The 24,711-nt window shown below is 34.9% G+C and overlaps 1 protein-coding gene across 1 annotated transcript in view; it reads right to left on the bottom strand.

Annotated features, from left to right (window-relative positions):
• Positions 1 to 24,711, bottom strand: part of dlg5a (discs, large homolog 5a (Drosophila)) — an 88,577-nt gene that overhangs the window by 24,306 nt on the left and 39,560 nt on the right. Inside the window, 14 exon segments of the mRNA XM_051126702.1 lie at positions 1,709 to 1,798; positions 2,054 to 2,178; positions 3,397 to 3,541; positions 5,565 to 5,685; positions 8,506 to 9,381; positions 11,466 to 11,558; positions 14,009 to 14,112; positions 14,219 to 14,394; positions 14,503 to 14,630; positions 18,626 to 18,758; positions 20,954 to 21,079; positions 21,168 to 21,352; positions 23,900 to 24,130; positions 24,365 to 24,677. Coding sequence (XP_050982659.1) covers positions 1,709 to 1,798; positions 2,054 to 2,178; positions 3,397 to 3,541; positions 5,565 to 5,685; positions 8,506 to 9,381; positions 11,466 to 11,558; positions 14,009 to 14,112; positions 14,219 to 14,394; positions 14,503 to 14,630; positions 18,626 to 18,758; positions 20,954 to 21,079; positions 21,168 to 21,352; positions 23,900 to 24,130; positions 24,365 to 24,677 — 2,846 coding nt within the window.

Here is a 24,711-nt window from a genome sequence, read left to right as displayed (position 1 = left end):
CCACCTGTTTCTGAGGGGCGCTACTGTAAAAAAGAACGTGGGTACAACTTCCTGTGAGGCGGCAGTAGTAGTATACCAATGGTATTTTGTGTGCTAACTAGGGAAAGGCTAAGTGTTTTTCGGATCATTGTTTATCTTGTAAAGTTGCAAACCTTTATGAGAGATGTCGTTACGGTGCTCAGGGACAACATGTGTTGTTCGAAGCTGTGCTCCCACATCGTTAGAAAGTTTGGATCGCTAAATCTTGAATGACTGTTAACTAGTGATGAGACATTTGAACCGATGCATCGGAGCTTGTGTTAACGTGTGCCAGATGAAGCCTCGATTCGAGGCTTGTGTTGTTAACGTAGAAATCATGACATCAGTGCCATATGCACTTCATGTGTACATTACTCTTATACTACATCATACAGATATTCGTACTAGCATTTAATGCCACAGTTTAATGGGTAAATGAATTATCAATGACAGAAATTCAACAAACAAATGCACACGTTTAGACTTATTTTTGTGCACGTACTATGAGTCGAACTGTAAAACGTGTGGTGAATGTTTCGTCAGACGGTGTTTCTTTCACATGCTTCTGGCTGCTTTATTTTTTACTAACCGCCAGATCGCGCTGTTTTCAACTCACTTGAAGCTTTGAATCTTTTCCCGAAAAAGTCAGATGAAATGTCAGTGCTTTATGAGGCTTCATTTGCCCATCACTACTTTCAGCTGTTGAATGAATGAGTGTTACGTCCCGCTTGTTTACTTCGAACCAGAAGACGCTTCCATTTTTGACACAAGAGCTCATGGGGCGTAGGAAACTTGTGGATAGACCCCAAACTTTTGAATGATCATGAAGAGGGCCAGTTTTGCCAAGTTTAAACCAGAAATGCTATTGAAAGACCTTGTCTCCACACTCTCATACAAATCATGAAACAAGAAATAAGTGTAAAAATTATCTGAATGGCACACCATGTAGCTTAATGGCTGAATAAAACATTAAAATCATCTACATTTTCACATGTATGAATCAGCATTAGTTACAGAAAGAAAACCTCTTTTATGTGCACATTTCTAACCGCAGACTCTTTGCCTCAGGTTATTTATTCAGGTTTCCAATTTTTCAGTGTACACAAATGTCAAGCTTGTTTGCGCGAAGTGTTTTCTACTTGACATGTTTTACCTGATTCAGCCTAGACTGACATTTTAATTACCTTTCCTGTACCATATTCCTGCCACTTGTGGTTATTTAGTTTTACATACTGCAGTATGGAAGACAACACTGCATTAACCTTCTGGTAACACTTTACAATAAGGTGTCATTTGTTAACATTAATGTATTAATTAACACGAATGGACAATGAACAATGCATTTATTACACTATTTATTCATCTTTGTTAATGTTAGTTAATAACAATACAATCAATAATTGTTCATGTTAGTTCACAGGGCATTAACTAATGTTAACAAACATGTAATTTTAATAATGCTATATGATTTTAATTATAACTACTGATGAACCTTATTGTAAAATGTTACCAACATTCTAAATTTATTTCAGAAAGACTTTCACAAATAACTAAACTTCAACAAATAGATGTCAGGTGACAATGTAGCATTTTACTTAAAATGTAATTTGTAGAAAAGCGTATGTTAATATTCCAGCTCAACCAAGCCAAGACAAATTCAGATATGCTGGATATATCAGAGGAGGCTCACCTCTTTCTGAGCCCAGCATTGAGCGTGGATAGCGTGGCGTGGAGGGAATCTTTATCCTTTCAGTGCGATACTGCAAATTATTTGATGAACCTTCAGGAAACAAAAGGGAGAAGATTAGGAGATGACAGCGCTATATATGCAGAAAGCATTTCTTTCTGGCTACTTTGTATAGGTTTCTGGTTCTTGGGCTGAGGCTGGAATTTAGTGAGTTTTAAAAGTATTTGATGGACGTATACTATGTGTCAGTATGGGTCACTCAGTATCATTATCTCATTTTTGACCGATGGCTTTTAGCTGGTTTTGCATCTGAACTCTTCACATATATGATTAAAAACAGTGACTGACCGAGTCTTGCACTGGACGGCAGGGAGTTGGTGCCGTGTGAGGCCCGGCTGCTACGGGACGAGTCAGAGCAGTCTGTGGAGCGTTTCTGGCTCAAGTCCAGACTCAGATGCCCTTGATGCTGAGGACTAAGAGAAGAAAACACACCAGATCAGCAAACACTCATAATAGGGTGAAGGAACAATTATTCTCCTGACAAAGTAAATAATTATCCTGTTTATGACCTACAATGACTGCTAGCACGACATAATGAAAAGGGCTTCAAAGGGCTCTACACAATCCCAGCCGAAGAAAAAGCGTCTTGTCTAGCGAAACGATTGGCCATTTTCTAAAAAAAATAAAAATGTAAATACTTTTTAACCACAAATGCTCATCTCGCAGAAGCGCTGCAATGCAAATGTGCATCTTCACACATTACATAATCACGTTGGAAAGGACATGCACGCTTAGTTCTTATTTTACATTTTCTTTGTAAATTATGAAACTTTATGTTAAATTTTTTTTTTCAAAATTTTTGTTTTAGTCCATTGGCTGAGACCGATTCTAACTACAACCCTACATTTATGATCAGGAAATATTTGTGTCATTCTCTCTTATAGCCACATGGAGAGTAGATAGGCCCATCATGTTGAGGTGAATGTGTTCAAAGTATGAAAAAATCTGTGTGTATCTATAATTGTTTAATTAAATTCTATAATATAATTTCAGAATTAAAAACCTATTCTTTTTGGGGAGTTTTTCTATAACATGTAAATCAGATGGCTCAGATGTCGGGAGTAAATGATGACCACTATGTTCATTATTACATCCAGTAACACAACACCTCAATCGCTCAATCTGAGATATTCTTGTCTAACTTAATCCCTGTTCCCGGCATCGAAACAATGGAGGTCTGACTGTTGCAGCTGATCTGAGGTAAAATGCTCATGTCAATCAACTAGTGTGGGAGCGGCCTCTGTGACGCAACAACGACAGGCATCTGAGAATGGCTCGATTTGAAAAAGGGGATATTATTTTTACAAATGAATTAAAAACCACTGCATTTTTTTTATCATTATAGGGTAGATTTGTACATACACTGCCAACACACATTAATGTTCAAACAACATGTAAAAGTGAACTTTGCATCCAATGACCCCTTTAAGTATGTGACAAAAGACACATTTAATGAAGTAAAAAATGCACCTGGAAATCAATTCCAGGAGACAAATATTCCCCCTTAGTGAAAACGATGATATCGCCAAAGAGTTGCCATATTTGATGGAGGTACAGTCTTCAGTGGAAGTCCAGTTTATGTGTGAGAGTGCGTGTGTAAGTGCTGGTTATCTCAGTGGGAACGGTGGTACCTGGGGAGCGTGTGCTGCTGATTGATCTGGTTGGTGACGGGAGGGCAGTTGTTAGTGTGAACTCTGTGACTGCGCACCATGTAAATGGGGTTCTTCATAACGGCTGTTACCGCAGAGCAGGGGGCCAGTCCTCGATGTGCTGAGTCTGAAGTTTAAACACAGCCACATAATAACCAATAAAACACCTCGATGAGAAACACACACTCCCCTTCAACTGCCCACTGCGCTCACATCTTTCATTTCTGCTTTTATATTGCAGCTACTGCACTCCTCACACGGTCAAAAGAGACGCTAGCCGAGAAAAATATTTGCACTTACAATAACTTCTGCGAAAAGAATGAACACAGTACATTACTCAAGCTCAACCAGTTTGTATAAAACTTTACTTGTTTTTCTGTCATGCTGCAGAAAGTGTCCAAATTTAAGGAATTATTGAGGAAAACCTTGCAGTAACAAATATAGAATAGGACCTCAACTTTACTTGCAGCTACTTTTTTAGGGTAGATCCAACATACAGTTGAGGTCAAAAGTTTACATACACCTTGCAGAATCTGCAATACGTTAATTATTATACCAAAATAAAAAGGAACATACAAAATGCATGTCCTTTTTTATTTAGTACTGACCTGAATAAGACATTTCATAAATAGTCCACAACAAAACAAAAGTATTATAGAAGGTTCAAACGCTCACTGATGCTCCAGATCCAGGATCTGGGGGGTGAAAAATTTTGAACAGAATAAAGACGTGTGCATTTTTCTGATTTTGCCTGAATATCATATTTTTTCATTTAGTACTGCCCTTCAGAAGCTACAGAAGATACTTGCATGTTTTTCAGAAGACAAAATAAGTTAACTTTACCCTGATCTGCAAATTCAAAAAGTTTGCACCCCTTCTTAATGCATTTAGTTTCCTTCTGAAGCATCAGTGAGCGTTTGAACCTTCTGTAATAGTTGCATATGAGTCCCTCAGTTTTCTTCAGTGTAAAAAGATAGACCTCAAAATCATACAGTCTTGTTGGAAAGGGTTCAAATACACAAAAATCTGAAAAACCAAAGAATTTGTGGGACCTGATGGATTTTTCTGAAGAACAGCGGGCAGTTCAACTCATAAACAACAATCACTAAACAAAAAAACACAGCTGTGGATCATTCCGGTAACACCACAGTATTAAGAATCAAGTGTATGTAAACTTTTTAACAGGGTCATTTTTATAAAATCAACTATTTTCTCTTGTGGACTATATGTAAATGTCTTTTATGTGAAATTCAGGTCTTATTCAGGTCAGTATTAAGTAAAAAATAACATGCATTTTGTATGATCCCCCTTATTTTGGTAAAATAATTAACGTTTTGCAGATTCCGCAAGGTGTACGCAAACTTTTAACTTCAACTTTATAACTTTAACTTTTCTCATAACAAAAGACATGCCAATTGTGAGATTAATATTTGAAAAACTACACATATTGGTGTCATGCTTCAGCTTTTGCTTGTGTTCAGAACCAAGTTCCACCGGTAAAGCCAGCTGCTCTGGGCGACAGATGAGCAGACGGCGGGGAAGCTCGGAAGGCAGCCATCACGGCCAAAGCTTGAATATTCAAATCAAGTAAAAATAGACCTCATTATCACACAAACCCCATGTGAACTGTATAGTCATGTGACAGGCATCAAGCAGAACCCACAGTGGTTTGTCCTGTTTCTACAAAAATTCACAGTCCTGACAATGTGCTTTACATCTTTAGGTGAGAAATTAAAACGTAAATATTACATGTCACTGCATTAAACAACTGATCTCACCAATAAGAATAGCCTTTTGCTGTAGGAAAGACTCGGAAAAAAAAGATAAATGCATAAAACTGAGCTCCGCATTTTCATACTAAGCAATGGCATGAGCATTCAAAGATGAAAATTATAAATGGGTTTCATTCGGTAAATCAACAAGCTCATTGAACCATATTCTACATGATTATCATAAATGAGCAATTCAATTATTCAGGTCTGAGTTCACCATAAAATTAAGTAAAACATTAATTTTGTAGGCCGGAATAAAGATGAACTATGCTCCACAGAGCAAAAGCAGACAGAGAGAGTAGGAAGAGTGTTGTTTAAGAGATGCATTGAAATGCACCATGGGCGACTATGGCTCTGATTAGGGCGGCTGTAACTCACTGGGAGGCAGGGTTCCATTATAGGCCGTAGGCACAAAACCCACGCTGTGTCTGTGAGGTCGATTAGGAGAGGAACGCAGCATCTCCCTCTGCTCCACGGAGTCACCATCATTTGAATAACTCTGCCAAACACACACAGAGCATTAGATAATGCAGCATACAGTTCTAAAGAAAGTTAGAATGAATATTTCTACAAAAATAACTGATTGAATGATTTTTCTTTCTTTAAATGATATCCAGCTTATTTTTGCAGGCCCAGCCATTTGTAAATGTTATGGGTGTGGCTTCCGGTCTCATTCGCGCCCAGCTATTTTCAGCTGTACAAAGCAGCTTGTTTTGCTGCTTGATACTGAAAACTGGTGTGTCTTAGCATATTATTTTAATGCATTATCTTAATTATGAACACACTGGTTTGTACTGCAAACAGTTTTACAGTTTATCCCACATTATTCATCTACGTTATTCTTCTCATTATTCCCCTATAGCGGCTAATAAACCAGAAGTCGCACCCATAAGCTTACTCCAGTGTTGAAGAATAAGGTGGATACAAAAAATACAAAATTTAGACCAATTTATCCAAGTCAGTTTTAAATATTTAACATGTAGTAAAAAATACAAATGTTAAAAAGAATCATGTCATGTTTTGTTTTTTTTTTCTTCTTCCCCAAACTACTATTCCCTTAACTACTGTTTAAAAGTTAAGGGTCAGAAAATGTTTTTAAAAGAAAAGAATTGTTTTCAGCAAGGAAAACTGCCAGTAAGGACTTTTACATTATTACCAAAAAAGTGTATTTCAAATACATGTTCTTTTAAACTTTTGGATCATTACAGTATACAGAATAAGCACAGCTGACACTGAAGAATGGGACTAATCACTGCTGAGTTAATTAAAATAATAATATTTCACAATATTACTGTTTTTACTGCATTACGGAACATTAGAAACTTATGGAAGCCTGTTTTCACCACTGAATAAAAAATTTAAAAAGGTTATTGCGACTTATTTTTTCTCTCACAGTTCTGACTTTTCTCAGAATTGCGGGATACAAACTCGTAATTCTGACTCATAACTGTGATTTAAAGTCAGAATTGCGAGAGATAAACTCGTAATTGAAAGTTTAGCTCTCGCAATACTGACTTTTTTTCTCAAAATTGTAAGATATAAACTTGTAATTGCGCTTTTTCTCAGAATTGTAAGATATAAACTCGTAATTGTGAGTTATAAAGTCGTACTTGCGAGATATAAACTCACAATTTTGGCTTTTTCTCGGAATTGCATGATATAAACTCAATTGCGAATTATAAAGTCAATTGCAAGATACAAACTCAATTTTTACTTTCTCAGAACTGTGATATAAACTCACAATTTCGAGTTATAAAGTCAGAATTGCAAGATACATACTAGCAATTCTGACTTTTTTTCCTCAGAATTGTAAGATATAAACTAGTAATTGCACTTTTTTCTTCAGATTTTAAGATATAAACTCGTCATTGCGAGTTATAAAGTCAGAATTGTGAGATATAAACTTGCAATTTTGAGAAATTAAGTCAGCATTACGGGATATAAACTCACAACTTTTTTTTTTCCTCAGAATTGTAATATAAACTATAGCTATAAAGTCAGAATTGAGAGATACAAACTAGCAATTCTGACTTTTTCTCAGTTGCATGACACAAACTTGTAATTCTGAATTTTTTTCTCAGATTTGTGTGATATAAACTCATAATTGCAAGTTATAAAATCAGAATTGAGACATAAACTCACAATTCTGAGAAATTAAGTCAGAATTCCAAGATATAAACTCACAATTTTGACTCTCTCAGAATTGCATGATACAAACTTACAGTTCCGAGTTATAAAGTCAGAATTGCAAGATACAAATTCTCAGAATTAGGAGATATAAACTCAATTGTGAGTTATACAGTCAAATTTTGCAACTCTAAGAAATAAAGTTGCAATTCTGAGAAATAAAGTCAGAACTCGCAACTCGAGTTTATAACAAACAACTGCAAAAAAAAAAATCAGAATTGTGAGATAAAAAGTTGCAGTGACCTTTTTTTTTAAAAAAAAAAAAAATTATTTAGTGGCAGAAACATGTTTCCATAGAAACTTGTTTTAAAAACAAAAATTGGTACCAACCCCAAACTTTTGAAATGTAGTGTATCTGCACCAATATAACACTACAATTTTACACTGGCAGTGATATATAATAACGTACGATAATTAATAAAATATGATAATAAATAAATCTAAGTAACAATAAACAATAATAAATATAAAACTTAATATATGTGACCCTGGACCACAAAACCAGTCATAAGGGTCAATTTTTCAAAATTAAGATTAATACATCATCTGAAAGCTGAATAAATAAGCTTTCCATCGATGTATGGTTTGTTTGTATGGGTGCAAAAAAATCAAAATATTGAGAAAATCGCCTTTAAAGTTGTCCAAATGAAGTTCATAACAATGCATATTACTAATCAGAAATTAAATTTTTGATATATTTACAGTAGGAAATTTACAAAATATCTTAATATCTCTAATTTCCTAATGACTTTTGGCATAAAATAAAAATCAATAATTCTGACCCATACAATGTATTTTTGGCTATTGCTACAAATATACCCCAGCGACTTAAGACTCCAGGGTCACATATTTCATATATTAAGACAATATGCACCATACTAAAATAATAGAGGTTAAACACTAGATTGCATTGCTATTATTAGCAAATTAATATTATAGAACATTCAAACTAATATAATAGCGCTAAGCTAATCTTCTATGTATCATCGGGAGGCGTGCGTCAGCATTTCTAATGTTCTCTCCCCCTCTCTTTTTCCTCCCGGTGCAGTGGGAGATCAATCTCAGGCTGAGAGGCTAATTAAAACAGGCAGGACGGCTGGCTGTGTCAAGCCCAGCGGATCTATAAATTCACCTGGAAGCTCTGGAGAGGAATGGTCTGAGGAGTCATCCTGCGCCTGAGCGCCGGTGCCGATTTGGGCCTAGGACGCTTCACTTCCGGTTCCTCCGGCCGCATCCGACCGATATCCTCTTCGCAGGACTTCCTAGAGCTTAAAACCTTGCCGTCGCGTCCCGCCTCGGTGAAGTACAGGTTGCCGTTGCGGTCCTCCTGCTTGGGTTCGTGAACAGACATGGCGGTGATGGTGGACTCAGAAGCCGAGCTGCCCTGATGTTTGTGCTTGAATTTGAAGGAGTCACTACGTGTGGGCGGGGTCGGGGGTGTCGGGGCGGAGTCTGCTTTCAAAGGCTGAGGCGAATGGTAGTCTGTTTTCGATAGCGTATCTGGCCTTTTGAAGGTGTCGGCATCAATGGGCTTTCTTTGCTTGGGCGACCTGTAGATGGAGAGTTGCGCCGGGCTGTCGGTTGTCATTGAAACGCCCACCACCATTTTAGGCCAAGTGCCGCCACTGTGCTGCTTCTCCAGGCTGGTTTCCAGGGTGACACATTCAGGGCCGACTGACTCCGAGCGGGCGTAGCAGACCTCCTGAAAGGCGCTGCCGCTGTAGCGGGCCGGTCCCAGCTCGGAAGCGGGTCGGAGAGTGTTAGGATGCAAGGTGGAGATCGGGAATACCTTTCTCTCAGAATAACCGCTGTCCTCCAAGTCAGTCCTGGTTTTCCTTCTCTCACCGCCCGTGTCCCCGCTGTAAATGTCTGTTTGAGTGGAGCTGTTGTGTTTGAGGTTTCTGCTGTTTCGTGAATGGATATCCGACAGGTGGATTCTGCCGTTGGATTTCTCGGCCTCCCTCAGGCTCTCAAAGATGTTCTGCCCCGACGTGCTCTGGGGAAAAAACTGTTAATGGACAGGTTCAGCACGACTTCCATAAATAAAACAACACAACATCAATAAAACAAACCTTTAGAGGTACATAAACTACTGTTACTGTGACCCATTTCACAAAGCTGTTTTTTCCTGTGGCTACCCAGGTAAGTTCAAGTTTAGTTTGAGAAACTCTGACTTTTCAGGTTCAGGAAGATGAATTGGTTTTTAGTGGTTATATGTTTGATGCAATAAAGTCACTCCTCCCATAACACTTCTTTCAAAAAAAAATAAAATAAAATAATAATAATAATAATTCACACTGAAATATTTTAAAGATTAAATTGCCCAGCTTTTGTTGCTAATTATTAATAAAATTATTTTTAATATGAATTATATTTCATATACTTAATGCATTACATGCAATCAGTTATATTTTAATAACTGATATTCAGCTTTTAACTTAAATTTTAACTCAAATTTAGTTGATTCACTTACATTTGAGTCAGATATTTTCTTTCAGCTGCCCTCTCAAACTTTGTTGGCACCGGTGAAATTATATTCCTTGTAAAAGCATTTAAATTCATGTTTTTTTTGTTGTAAATATATTTAAATTCACAATTTTTGGTAGATGCATTTGAATTCATGATTTTTTGTAAATGCACCTAAATTTGTGATTTGTTGTAAATGCATTTAAATTCATGATTTTTTTTTAAATGCACTTAAATTCATTTTTTTTTTTTGGTAGATGCATTAAAATTCATGATTATTTGGTAGATGCATTTATATTCATGATTTTTTGTAAATTCATTCAAATTCATGATTTTTTTTGTGAATGCATTTCAACTCATTTTTTGGTAGATGCATTTCAACTCATGATTTTTTTTTGTGAACGTGTTTAAATTAATGTTGTTGTTTTTTTTTTACTGGTAAATGCATTTAAATTTATGATTTTTTTTGGTAGATGCATTTAAATTCCTGACTTTTTTTAATGCATTAAAATTCAAGGTTTTTTTGTAAATGCATGTAAATTTATGATTTTTAGTAGATGCATTTAAATTCTTGATTTTTTGTAAATGCATTAACAATTCATGATTTTTTGGGTAAACGCATTTAAATTCACAATTTTTGGTAGATGCATCTGAATTCATTATTTTTTGTAAGTAAATTTATTTTTGTGATTTTTTTTGTAAATCCATTAAAATTCATGATTTTTTGTAAATGCATTTAAATTCATTATTTTTTTGAAAATGCATTTAAATGGATGATTTTCTGTAAATGCATTTAAATTCATAATTTTTTGTAAGTGCATTTAAATTAATCATTTTTTTCAGAATGATCTCTTAATCTTCAGCGGAAAAGTGCATTTCTGTGAACCCACTGAACCTGATCAAAACCAGCTTGGATTTGTTCATCTAGCTAGCCACAGGTCTCTGGGCTTATTTGAAGGGACAGTTCACCCAAAAATGAAACTTCTGTCATTAATTCACCCTCATATCATTCCAACCCGTAAGACCTTTGTTCAGTTTCAAAACACAAATCTAAAGGGTCAGCTCTCGGTTTTTATTAAAAATATCTTAATTTGTGTTCTGAAGATGAACAAAGGTTTTTTACGAGTTTGGAACAACATGAGGGCGAGTAATTAATCACGGAATTTTCATTTTTGGGTGAATTCTCTCTTTAATTCAGTATCAAATTGACTTTTCGCTAAGCTCCTCCCCACTTCATGCTCTTCATGCTTATTTGTGAAGGAGGGCATTTGGAAAATTGACGTTTTACAATTTTACATTTAAAATTTAAATTTCATATTTATATAAAAAAAATTGATTATTTTTTTTTTAAACCATTCAAAAACAATAGTTATGGTTAGTTAGCCTAAAAAAGCACTGATTTACAGAGGTTTTTAGCAAATTATCTGATGATTACTGAAAGCAGTAATGAGAACTACGAACTAGCCAATTTTCCAAACTTGACTTCCTCAGTAACGTCTCAGAGTTGGTATTCCAACTCAGACTCAGGCGTCTCAAATACGACTTGGAATAAATGTCACGGCAGCACCTTGGCATGTGGTAATGAGAGCGGCGCACACGTTCAGACAGCAGTGAGAGAACAATCACCTTCATGAGGGAGAGAGCGAGCGAGTCCCTGCCGCCCCTCAGCAGAGCCTCACATTCACTCAGAGATTTGTTATCCAGAGCGATCCCATTTATCTAGGGAGAGAGAAATTTAGGTCAGCGCTTCACCAAAAGAAAAGTGCCAGCAGACTTTTCAATCCTTCTATTTTCAAACCCAGAAATGACTTCTGAAACTTGAGAACAGAGACAAAGAGATGCCTGGCGAATGAAAGGACGGTGCACTTTTTAGATCTCCAGTTCAGATAAATCTTTCCATCTTTTTAAACGTAAAGAAATAGTTCACTCAGAAATATATTCTGTCAAGGTTTACTCACCCTCAAGTTGGTCCAAACCTAAACTGACTGACTTTCTTCTATGAAAAACAGCGGAAATGTTGAAGAATTTTACTGGACATTAAATGAAACTTGAGACTTGGGCTGTTAAGTTTCACAACAGCAAAAAGCACCTTCAAGTATTGTAAAATGGCTTATACTACTTGGGCACTATATTTCTAGTCTTTTCAAGTCATATGATGGCTTCATGGGAGGAAAAGACTGAACTCTAAGTCATTATTCATTGAAAACAGCTTTAAAAAACAAATAGTGCTTTATAGACACCAAGTTTTGTTCTTAAGTCTGTTCTGGTTTTGTTATTGTTAACTAAATCTATTAAAAAGCATTTTTTCTAAATTGAAATTAAGCTCAAATAAAATAAAATAAAATAAAATAAAATAAAATAAAATATTAAATGAAAAACAAACTAAATTACAATTTGGAAATGCTTGGCAAGTAACTGAAATAAGTTTGGCTGATTACTAACATTACCAAGTTAAAACCAAAAACTAGAAAAATAAATAAATTAAAACAGTTTAGAAATTGCTAAAAATGGAAATAAATCTCAAATAAAATAAAAGCTAAAATTAAGCTAAAATAAAATAAAATAAAATAAAATAAAATAAAATAAAATAAAATATTAAATGAAAAACTAAATTTAATTTGGAAATGCTTGGCAACTAACTGAAATAAGTTTGGCTAAATACTAACATTACTAAATTAAATACATCTCAAAACTGGAAAATAAATAAATCAAAACAGTTTAGAAATAGCTTTTTAGAAAAAGCTAAAATAAAATAAAATAAAGCTAATATAAAATAAAATAAAATAAACATCAAACAAAATAAAATAAATAAAAAATAAAATAAAATAAAATAAAATAAAATAAAATAAAATAAAATAAAATAAAATAAAATAAAATAATAGAAAAACTTAAACTAAATAAACATTTGGAAATGTTTGGCAACTAACTGAAATAAGTTTGGGTGATTACTAACATTACTAAAATAAATAAAACCGAAAACAATAAGAAAATAAAACGGTTTAAAATTGGCTAAAAATTGAAATAAATCTCAAAATATAAAACAATTACATAAACTAAAATAAATCTCACATAAAATAAAGCTCAAATAAAATAAAATAAAAACTGAAATAAAACTAAAATGTAGCTAAAATAAAAAAATAATGTAAAATAAAATAAAATAAAAATATTAAATGAACAACTTGAACTAAATTAAAATTTGGAAATCCTTGGCACCTAACTGTATTTAGCCAAACTTATTACTAACATGACTAAATTAAATAAAACCAAAAGCTGGAAAATAAATACATTAAAACAGTTTAGAAATTGCTAAAAATGTAATGTAAATAAAGCTCAAATAAATTTAAATATTACAACTAGATTAACCAGGTTAACGAAAACAACTAAACAAATGAAAACCTAAACTAAACAAAAATTGCTTGCTAAGTGACATAATTTTGGCTAAATACTAATATTAAAAAGCTGAAACTGAAAGCAAAAGAATAATAACTATGACATTGAAAAATTATAATAAAAAACTCTGATCTGTTTCTCACATTAAGCTATTGTTTGGCTTCAGGAGAATTTCTTAATACTTGTATGGCCTTTTTTTTGTCATTCTGAAGTTCACAAGTCTTAGTCCTCACTGACTTCCATTAAGTTGAAAAAGACAGGCAATCTTCAATTTCCTTTATTTTTCTTCTTATACTTCTGCGCTCCGTAATAGACATGTGAGTTCAGAAATATGAGGGAGAGTAAATTTCATTTTTGAGCGAACTATCCCTTTAATGACAAGAGCCAGCAGATGATTGAGCCATACGACATGGCCAATATCAGAGCCAAAAGGTTACAGATATCTTCCACCCAGTATCTAGCATGGACTCGAAAGCGACACCTGATCCGCTCTCAGGATTAACATCTGTGTTACTTATCACGAGGAGTGGCAGCTATCGTTTAGCACATCACCTGTCTTATACTCATCACCTCCATTTAAGGAGAGGAGCGGATCTGTTTTGCAGTTCATCTAATGAGCCCCCATGCATTTAAGATAAGGAACCAGATTAAAAATCTGCTTCATTTAGGAGGTTGTAATGAGAGTTAAGGTCAGACTTTTATAAGAGCAAATCGGATCCTTGACGGCAGCAATCTTCCTTCGATTTGAGGAAGGATCGCATGACTTCTTGATGACTTACGGCGATCAGGCGGTCTCCGATGGTAAGGGATCCCTCTCTGGCAGCTGGGCCGCCCGGTGCGATAGCAGCCACGTATACGCCACCCTCAAGAGTGATACCGGCGTCTGGGACGGTGCAGAGCAAAACCAAGAGTCATTAATAAGAAAACAAAGGAAATTAGCCACAGAAAGGGTAAAATGAGTCGTGGGATGTTGCAGAAGTAAGTGATACCTTTGTGTCCGATAAGATTAATGTGGACAGGAGTAACCAGTCTTCCTCCTAAAGATTTCCTCCTGCGAACGACCATATTGATCAGCCCTCCTCCATTAAGTACGGCTTTGATGACCTGCTTCCTGTCTTTGTTAGTCAGGTCCACATCATTTATCTTCAGCAGCCAATCATTCACCCTATTGAGAGAGAGGCACGGCCCGTCAGGACAAAACTATGAACTGGGAAATGAGCGTGTAATCATTCCAGAGGCCATTATCTGAAAAACACTCAATATCTGAATCCACCTCAATCTTCCATCCGCGATACTTCCTTTGTCCACTCTGGTCACAAATATCCCACAATCCCCTGGTAAATATGGATCATTCACCCCCTCTGCGATATCAAACCCCATTGCCTTTAAATCCATGTCGTCCTGTTGGGAAGATAACGATGGAGAGACTGATGAGACCTCTCCAAACGGAGGCAGACAATATGAAAAAAACTCCAAAAGGTCAAATGAATGAGCATCCTGGAATCATGAAGGTAAGACTTTAAGACCTGTTTAAAGGAGAAGTCCACTTCCAGAACAACAATTTACATATAATGTACTCACCCCCTTGTCATCCAAGATGTTCATGTCTTTCTTTCTTCAGTCGTAAAGAAATTATGTTTTTGAGGAAAACGCTTCAAGATTTTTCTCTATATAATGGACTCGTATGGTGCCCCCGATTCTGAACTTCCAAAATGCAGTTTAAATGCGGCTTAAAACGATCCCAAATGCAGTTGTAAACCATCCCAGCCAAGGACGAAGGGTCTTATCTAGTGAAACGATCAGTTATTTTCATTTTAAAAAACTATTTAAATACTTTTTATTTTATCAAACGCTCGTCTTGCCTTTCTCTCCCTGAAATCATCCTACATCGCTGCAGAAGTACTGACCCAGTCTTTGCAAAGTGAACATGCAAAGAAGATCAAACACCCTTAACAAAAAAGGTAAAACAGCAATATAGGGCGATTTTGAAGTTGAGGGAGAACATGAGTTTTTCGACATACCTTAACTGTCATGAACCGTAAAAAACAGAGTTCAGGCAGAGTATGACAAGACGAGCATTTGACTTTAAAAAGTATATAAATTGTATTATTTGTATGAAAATAACCAATCGTTTCGCTAGATAAGACCCTTCTTCCTAGGCTGGGATTGTTTACAACCGCATCTGGGATCGTTTAAAGCTGCATTTAAACTGCATTTTGGAAGTTCAAAATCGGGGCACCATAGCAGTCCATTATATAAAGAAAAATCCTAAAATGTTTTCCTCAAAAAACAATTTGTTTACAACTGAAGAAAGACATGAACATCTTGGATGACAAGGGGGTGAGTACATTATATGTGAATTTTTGTTCTGGATGTGAACTTCTCCTTTAAGACCAAGTAAAGAACATTGACCCTGGACGACAAAACCAGTCATAAGGCTCAATTTTTTGAAACTGAGATTTATACATCATCTGAAAGCTGAATAAATAAGCTTTCGACTGATGTACAGTTTGTTAGGATAGAACAATATTTGGCTATTTGAAAATCTGGAGGGTGCAAAAAAAAAAATCTAAATATTGACAAAAATCACCTTTAAAGTTGTCCATGAATAACTATGCATAGTACTAATCAGAAGTTTTGATACATTTACAGTTGGAAATTTACAAAATATCTTCATGGAACACGACCTTTACTTAATATCCTAATGATTTTTGGCATAAAAGAAAAAGTGATCATTTTGACCCATACAATGCATTTTTGGCTATTGCTACAAATATACCCGTGCTACTTATGACTGGTTTTGTGGTCCAGGGACTGCAAAAAAAATTATGTGTTTCCTCAGTAATTTTGTCTTGATTTCCAGTGCCAATGTTTAAAGATTTTTAAATCAAGATTTACTTGAAAAGCAAAATTACAACAAATATCTGCCAATGCGCTTAGAAAAATCAATTAGATTCCAAGGGAAAACTAGTTTTCACATCTCACTGACAGATATTTGTTCTTCTTTTAAACAAATTCAGTTTTGTTCAGTTTGTCATCAAACAAGACTTCATATCTTCAATTTGTCTTTAGTAAATATATCTTGCCTTAGGGATGTTTAAATATTTGTACTGGAAAATGACAAAAATACTGAGGAGGATATTTATTTTTAACAATGCATGCAACAATGCACTGACTATGAAATTAAGACTTTCTACTCTGATTTAAAACCTTTCAGTCCTTAATTTGTGAAAAAGCAACCTCCAGACCTTTTTAAGACCTGCAGTGTTGACAAACAGGAGAGACACTGTGCACAACGACACAGTCAGAAGGCTTTTTAACCTACAAATTGCCATCATTATTATAGATTTACTGTAGTAGCGCCATGGTAATGTGGCAGAAATGTGGGCATTTTATTTTATTATTAATGTAGACATGCATTAAAAATGTATTGAAGAAGTAGTAATGGAATATGGATGACTGATCATTTCGCCAGATAAGACCCTTCTTCCTCGGCTGGGATCATTTAGAGCCATTTGAAGCCGCCTTTAAAATGCATTGTGGAAGTTCAAACTCGCAGGCACCACTGAAGTCAACTATATGGAGAAAAATACTGAGATGTTTTCCTCAAAAAACACAGAAGAAAGTAAAACATGAACATCTTGGATGACAAGGGCACGGGTTCATTGAAAATCTTTGTTCTGGAAGTGAACTCCTTTAAGACCAAGAAAATAGAAGGACCACAATGTGCTGGTTTAGCAACACTTTAAAGTTGGAAACACAAATTCCAACAAATCTTCATTACGTTTTAAATTAAAAAAAACAAAAACAAACAAAAAAAAAAAAAAAAAATCACTGTTACTGCACCTTCCAATAAGACTGCAAAAAATGATGTTTTTTCTCAGTAATTTAGTCTTGTTTTCCAGTGCCAGTGTCTAAAGACTTTTAAATCAAGATACATTTACTTAAAAAGCAAAATTACAACTAATATCTGCCAACGGGCTTAGAAAAATCAATTCCATTCCAAGGGAAAACTAGTTTTCACATCTCACTGACAGATATTTGTTCTTGTTTTAAACAAACTCAATTTTGTTCAGTTTGTCAGAAAACAAGACTTCATATCTTCAATTTGTCTCTAGCAAATATACCTCCACTTAGAGATGTTTAAATATTTGTACTGGAAAATGACAGATAAAAATGAATATCTTCCTCAGTCATTTCCCACCATGTAAGCGACATTTAATGCACTGACTATGAAATTAAGGCTTTCTGCTCTGATTTAAAACCTTTTAATTCGTGAAAAAGCAACGTGCAGACATTTTAAAAACCTGGAGAAACCCTGTATAAGGTCATTATATGGGTTAAGTTTAGGTTTATGGTTACGTAAAGGTAAGGTTGGGCGATAAATCAATAACGATAATTATCATTATTTATCATAATTTATATTGTTAAGGAAAAATGACTGGAAAAGTGTAAAGAATTCAAAAACGTGAAGTGTTTGTCATGTTCTGACCATAACGAATAATTTAAAACCACAATTAACCGACTGGTTTTAACAACTTTCCTATTTTAAACATCTACTTTAAAAATGTTATCGAATGTAATATTTATAGTGATAATTATTCATATCGGCTGATTTGAAAAAAAATATTGTAATCATTTTTTTGCTCATATCACCCAGCCCTACGTATAAGGTTAGTATCCACTTATGTAATTACTATAGTAAGCGCAAAAATGTGTACATGCTCCAATGTGAAAGCTGTACAAACCAGACAGTTAATTGTGGTTTTAAACTATTCTTCATGGTCAAAACATGACAAACACTTCTCGTTTTTAAACTGTCCAGACGAAGGCCATAATATTACAGCCACTGCACAAGAAGCTGGTCATTCCAAATCTGTGATTTTTCAAATATTGCAGGTTTACAATGACACCAATTCATTCAAGTCCCCCAAAAATGCTGGTAGTCCACGTAAGGCAAATGCATGAGAATACAGGATACGCAGAGACTCTCAACGGGGAAATGGTTCAGCACTGCAGCTGGAATTGCTTGCTGAGCTGTAACTCTCCCAAACTGTAGTTGTAATCTTTTTTTTCATGATAGTTACTGTTCTACAAAATAAAGGTTTTTGCTGAAATGCCTTGGATATTTTGTCAAATATGTTAGTAGAACAGTGGTACACCTACAGCTAATATACCTTTAAATTTTAAGCAATGAAGATTAACAATATTTCAATAAATAAAATAAAAAAAAAAAGCATTTATTTATTTATTCTGTAATTCTGATCTCCACTGTGTGTGTGTGTGTCTGTTTATTTTATATTTTTTTTTAATACTGTAAGATCCCACACCTGTAAGATCAATACATTATTCCTTATGACTTTTAGCTGTGCTGCTTTGGGTTTTAGCATTCTTACCCGATCCTTCTCAAACTCCACCACCTCCGTCTCCCATTCTAATGAGTCGGTGTCTATGGCTGAATCATGGGAGCTGTGAGCCATTAGCTGGCAAAAACGCGCCTCCTTCTCCAACTGGCTCTCCATCTTCTCCCTTTATTGGTAGAGAGAGCACAAAACAAGACAGAACATTTTCTCTCTCATCGCTCCAAACAGTCATCTAATTCATCCCACACCCACAAAACCCAACACAAAACAGCAAGAATGTCAAGTGTCAACAGTCTTTGTAAAGACCATCTCTCTTTGTTTGAAGAGCTGCTGATGTAAGACTGTGAAAACCTCTGTTTTACAAGCCTACCGGACGATACGGGTTGGCATCAGGGCATCTAATGCCACAGTTTGTGTAATCTGTAACACCTGTGCTAGATGGAGATGTTATAAAAGCGGCATCAAGGTCAAACCTTAAAATTGGGTAGAAACAAAAAAAAAAAAAAAAACAGGATCATGTAGTTGGGGAATACTGGCAAACTGTCACTAAGATTCATAGACTCAGAGAGAGGAAAGCCTGGAGGGCATCAGTGACATAAAAAACTTAAGAAAAGTCTACTGCAAGAGGGTGGGGGTGCTCTGGAGTTTTGATGGGAGTGGACTAACCACTAGGGGGCGTCTGAAGCAGGAATTTGATCAAAAAAGAAAAGAGACTGAGCCTGGTTACCAATTAGCAGACTAGGACCCAAAATTAATTCCACAAGGGTCATGAATAACTTGCCATAAATTAATATAATTGCGCATTAAAAGTGCAAAATTATCTCCTGCCTGTCATTCACAAGCTAGAGGGGGATAGAAAACGCACACTGCAAGTCATTTACTCATTCAAACTTGCTACGCTATCTAGAACATTCATTTGTGTGCTATTTTAGTTATTTATTCATTTCTTACTTTATTCATGTAATTATTAATTGTGTTGTTTTATTTATTTGCATTATAACTTAATTCATCCCTGCATTTATTTATTCATTTATCCACTCTTATCTTACTCTTACTACTACTTATAATAATAATAACAATAATAATAATAATGAGTATTATTATTATTATTATTGCATTTATAAGTTATTATAGATGTGAATTTTTAAAAAAAATATTTACTTTATTACACTTTTTAATTATGTTATTTATTACTCCATCATCATCATCCTCATTATCATCACTATTATTATTGTTATTATTATTATTAGTATATTCAAATATTATTACTTGCATTATCATTCCTTCATTTATAAGATATTGCTGTGAATACAAAATACAATAAATGTTGTACATGCATTGTTATTTATTACTCCAACAACAACAATAATTATAATTGTAAATTCTTATTAATAATATTGCATTTACAAGTTATTATAGATGCAGCTTTTAACTTTTAACTTTTTTTTACTTTAAAACAATTGAATTATTTATGACTCTATTCATCATCATTATTATCATCAACATCATACTAAAAATAATATTATTACTTACATTATTATTACTACATATATTTATAATACATTGTTGTAAATACAAAATACAATAAGTGTTTTATTGTTGATTTTTTTTTTTGATTAGTTTTATGTTTAAGTTGTTTATATTATTACCTCATTTATTATCATTATCATTATTATTATTACTCCATTTACAAGTTATTATAGACGCATTTTTTATTTTTATTTTTTATTACTTATTACTCCAATAATAATAATAATAATAATAATATTGTTGTTGTTGGTGGTGGTGGTGTTATTATTACTATTGTTATTATTGTTACTATTATTACTCAATTTACAAGTTATTATAGATGGATTTTACTTTTTATGTACTTTATTTACTTTTTATTTACTGTTATTTATTACTCCAACAAAAATAATAATAATAATAATTATTATTATTATTATTATTATTGTTACTAAATGCATACCAAAGATATTACATGCATTTATAAGATATTGCTGTAAATACAAAATACAAATGTTTCATAATGTAAATTTAATTTGTTTAATTTGTTATTATATTACTACTTCATTTATTACTAGTAGTATTATTATTATTACAACTGCTATTGCTGACATTTACAACTTATTATGGCTGCGATCTTGAACAATTACTATAAACATTCCATAACAGAAAATTCTTATTTAAATTTCATAGCCACATATTTTGGGGCTTTGGATTGTTCAGACCTTTATTTGAATAAAATTTAGAAATCTAAAGGCCAGTTTTACATTTCATTAAACACACCATATTTTCTGTATATTATCTGTTAACAACTGACTGTCAGATTGTCAGAAAAGCAGGACTAAAAGTGTTTACTTGAGCTCTTTAAGTTCCCTGGCTGCATCGTTCCGCTGTTTCCTCATGTCGTCAAGGTTACGCAGGGCATCGGCCAGATCGCTCACGGCACGGTCTCTCTCTCTGCGCAGATTATCACACAAAGTCCTGCCAACACACAACAAAGACACGCTCCAGCATCTGCACTTGCATATCATTAAACTCCTAGACTGATTCATTCAGTGGCAAATGTTACCGTATGCTCTCTCTCTCAGCAACAATCTTGTCTCTTTCCTGAAAGGCCCAGTCTCTGCGACACTTGGCCACCTCGGCCTCCTGCACGGCCTCCTTCAGTTCCTGGGACATGGCCTCACACTGTTTCCTCAACACGTCAATCTCCTTATTGGCACGCTCCATATCCAGGGTGGCCGAGTCTTGTTTCTGTAGAAAAAGACATTCATGACTACAGATGATTTCATTACCAAACTATGTTTTTAAGGCATAAATTAAAACATTAGTGAAATGAACTTTCAGCTTTGAGTCTTACAGCTACTCTAGAGCTGTTAGAGACCTCTAGTGGACTCTAGCGGCACTGCTACTTCAAGCTGACTGAATAAATCAGCTTCAGGCTCACAGCTTATGAGATTTTTATAAGCTTTGTGGTTTGTAGTGTTTGTCTGTGTGTGATGACTGGTGTGAAAAATCAAGAAAGGCAGGAACAAAAGGTAAGGATACAATGCTTTGAGATCTGACCTAAGATTTATCTCACAAACTGCTCCTTAGACATTTCTGCTCGAAGAACAGCAGATAACTGCAGTGACAGAGGAGCAGCTGATAAATATCTCAGATAAAACTGAATAATAATGGTACAATACAATACAAAAAATATTACTTTTGAGCCATGGTGCAGAAGCACACATTGTCTTGAGTCACAGAGTCTGAATCTACTGCATAAGAGTTAAAAACAATGATGATGTACAGTTTAAAAGCTTGGTCTGCAAGATTTTTTTAACATTTTTCAAGACGCTAATGCTCACCAAGGTGCATATATGTGACCCTGGACCACAAAACCAGTCTTAAGTCGCTGGGGTATATTTGTAGCAATAGCCAAAATTACATTGTATGGGTCAAAATTATTGATTTTTCTGGCAAAAATCATTAGGAAATTAAGTAAAGATCATGTTCCATGAAGAAATTCTGTAAATTTGCTACTATAAATATATTAAAACTTATTTTCTGATTAGTAATATGCATTGCAAAGAACTTAATTTGGACAAATTTAAAGGCGATTTTCTCAATATTTTGATTTTTTTGCACCCTCAGATTCCATATACTGAAATAATTGTATCTCAACCAAATATTCTTCTATCTTAACACACCATACATCAATGGAAAGCTTATTTATTCAGCTTTCAGATGATGTATAAAGCTCAGTTTTGAAAAACTGACACTTATGACTGGTTTTGTGGTCCATGGTCACATATTTGATCAAAAATACAGTACAAATAATTACAATTTATAAAAACTGCTCTCTATTTGAATATGTTTTAAAATGTAATTTATTTCTGTGATGTAAAGCTGAATTTTCAGCATCACTACTCCAGCCTTTAGTGTTGCATGATCCTTCATAAATCACTCTATGTCAAAAAACTATTATTATCAATGTTGAAAACAGTTGTGCTTCTTCAATATTTTGTAAAAATGTTGAATCTGAAAATTTAGTGGGAATATTCCTGATTTTTGAACATTTACAACCCTGGACCAAAAAAACAGTCTTAAGTAGCACAGGTATATTTGTAGTAATAGCTAACAATACATTGTATGGGTCAAAATTAGTGATTTTTCTTTTATGCCAAAAAGCATTAGGATACTAAGTAAAGATCATGTTCCATTAAGATATTTTGTAAATTTCCCACCGTAAATATACTAAAACTTAATTTTTGATTAGTAATATGCATTGCTAAGAACTTCATTTGGACAACTTTAAAGGCGAATTTCCCAATGTTTTGATTTTTTGCACCCTCAGATTCCACATTTTCAAATAGATCTATCTCGGCCAAATATTGTCCTGTCCTAACAAAAAGATAAATGGAAAGCTTATTTATTCAACTTTCAGATGATGCATAAATCTCAATTTCAAAAAATTGACCCTTATGACTGGTTTTGTGGTCCAGGGTCACATTTATGACTTCAAGCCATTACAACTACAAAAAGTCCTGGAGGACCGGTGTCCCTGCAGAGTTTCGCTCCAACCCTAATCAAACACACCTGAACCAGCTAATCAAGGTCTTACTAAGTATACTTGAAACTTCCAGGCAGGTGTGTTGAGGAAAGCTGGAGGTAAAATCTGCAGGACACCGGCCCTCCAGGAACAAGTTTGGTGACCCCTGATCTAGACCCTTTCATCTTCCTATTGAAATGCAGACAAGAATTTTAAGCATTTGCACTAGAAATGTTAAAATCATTTTCCTTAACTAACAGGACTGACGAGATAAAGTGAAATGACTGGTAAAACTTTACTACCCGGTAAATGAACAGATGCAGCTCATATATCTTTTTGCAGATACTCAATTATTGAGCATTTTCTCCACAATCCAGACAAACTCTGTCAAATTAGCTTTACAGAGCGTAGGCTCTTATTCCTTTTAACCAAAGAATCTTGACATTTTCATGTATTAGAGATTTTTTTTTTTTTTTTTTTTAAAAAAGAACATCTCTTAAAGGTTGCACTCAGTAAGGGAAATTTCTCGACTGTTGAAACATTAAGGCACTGAGCTGAATGGCGCAAGTATAAAAATAAATGACTTTAATATAAACATTTCCATTACTTGTTCTAATTCCATATATTATTTTACCAGGCCTGGAAAATTCCCTGCGTCTACCACAGAAGATTTTCCACAGAAGACTGGATGCAGCATTAGAATATGAAATACGTATTTAATAATGTCATTAATGTGAGCGTATATTCAATCCCCGACGGTTAGGCACCTGTCTGGCCTGGTAGTATTCCCGCAGTAACTGGTCTCTCTGGATGATGGCTTCGGTTCTCTCTTTCCTGGCCACATCTCTTTCCTCCCGCACAGTCTCGATGTCTTTACAGGCCTGACTCAGCTCTTTCTGGGCCTCCGCTTTGTCCTTCACTTCATGGCAGTATTTTTCCAGCAGCTCGTTTCTCTCACAGATGGCACGGTCTCGATCCACCAGCGATGAATTTAGCTCCTACAAAAAGACAGCGACGTCAGCGACAGTTATACGCTATTGATTTAAAGTGCTTTTTCAAAACAGCCATGTTTTTCCTGGCTGCCTAGCACAAACTTGGCAACAAAAAGCTGATTTACAGATCAGAGAGCACCTTCATCTTAAATACTGTATTTGTGGGCAGTAATACAGTGAGTTTCCACGAATCACAGATGCTGCATAGATATCTGATATCTGTAATTACGCATGTGTTACCTGTCTGAGAGCTTCCAGTTCCTCACTGGCCACCATTCTCTCAGAGGAGGTGTTTTTGAGCCGGGCCTCTGCCGCCTCCAGCTCTGTCTGTAGTTTGTCCACCTCTTTAATGACCTGGTCCCTCTCGCTCATGATCAGCCTGTATTCATTAAACACAGAATCCCGCTCCTCCTTGTATTTCTCTGCATCCTTGACCGCCTTCAGCTGGAAGTTCTTGTAGCGCGTCACCTCCGACTGGAGTCTCTCCATTTCTCTCTGCAGCTCTTTGTTCTGGGCTGAGGCTTTATTCAGCTCCTGCTGCACCGAGTCAAACCTGAAAGGTTTCAAATCAAGTATGTAAATTAATT

Source organism: Labeo rohita, chromosome 13 (assembly GCF_022985175.1).
Source record: "Labeo rohita strain BAU-BD-2019 chromosome 13, IGBB_LRoh.1.0, whole genome shotgun sequence".
In the NCBI taxonomy this organism is placed as follows: domain Eukaryota; kingdom Metazoa; phylum Chordata; class Actinopteri; order Cypriniformes; family Cyprinidae; genus Labeo; species Labeo rohita.
The sequence above is the reverse complement of the archived record's forward strand: the minus strand, read 5'-3'. Positions and strand labels throughout refer to the sequence as shown.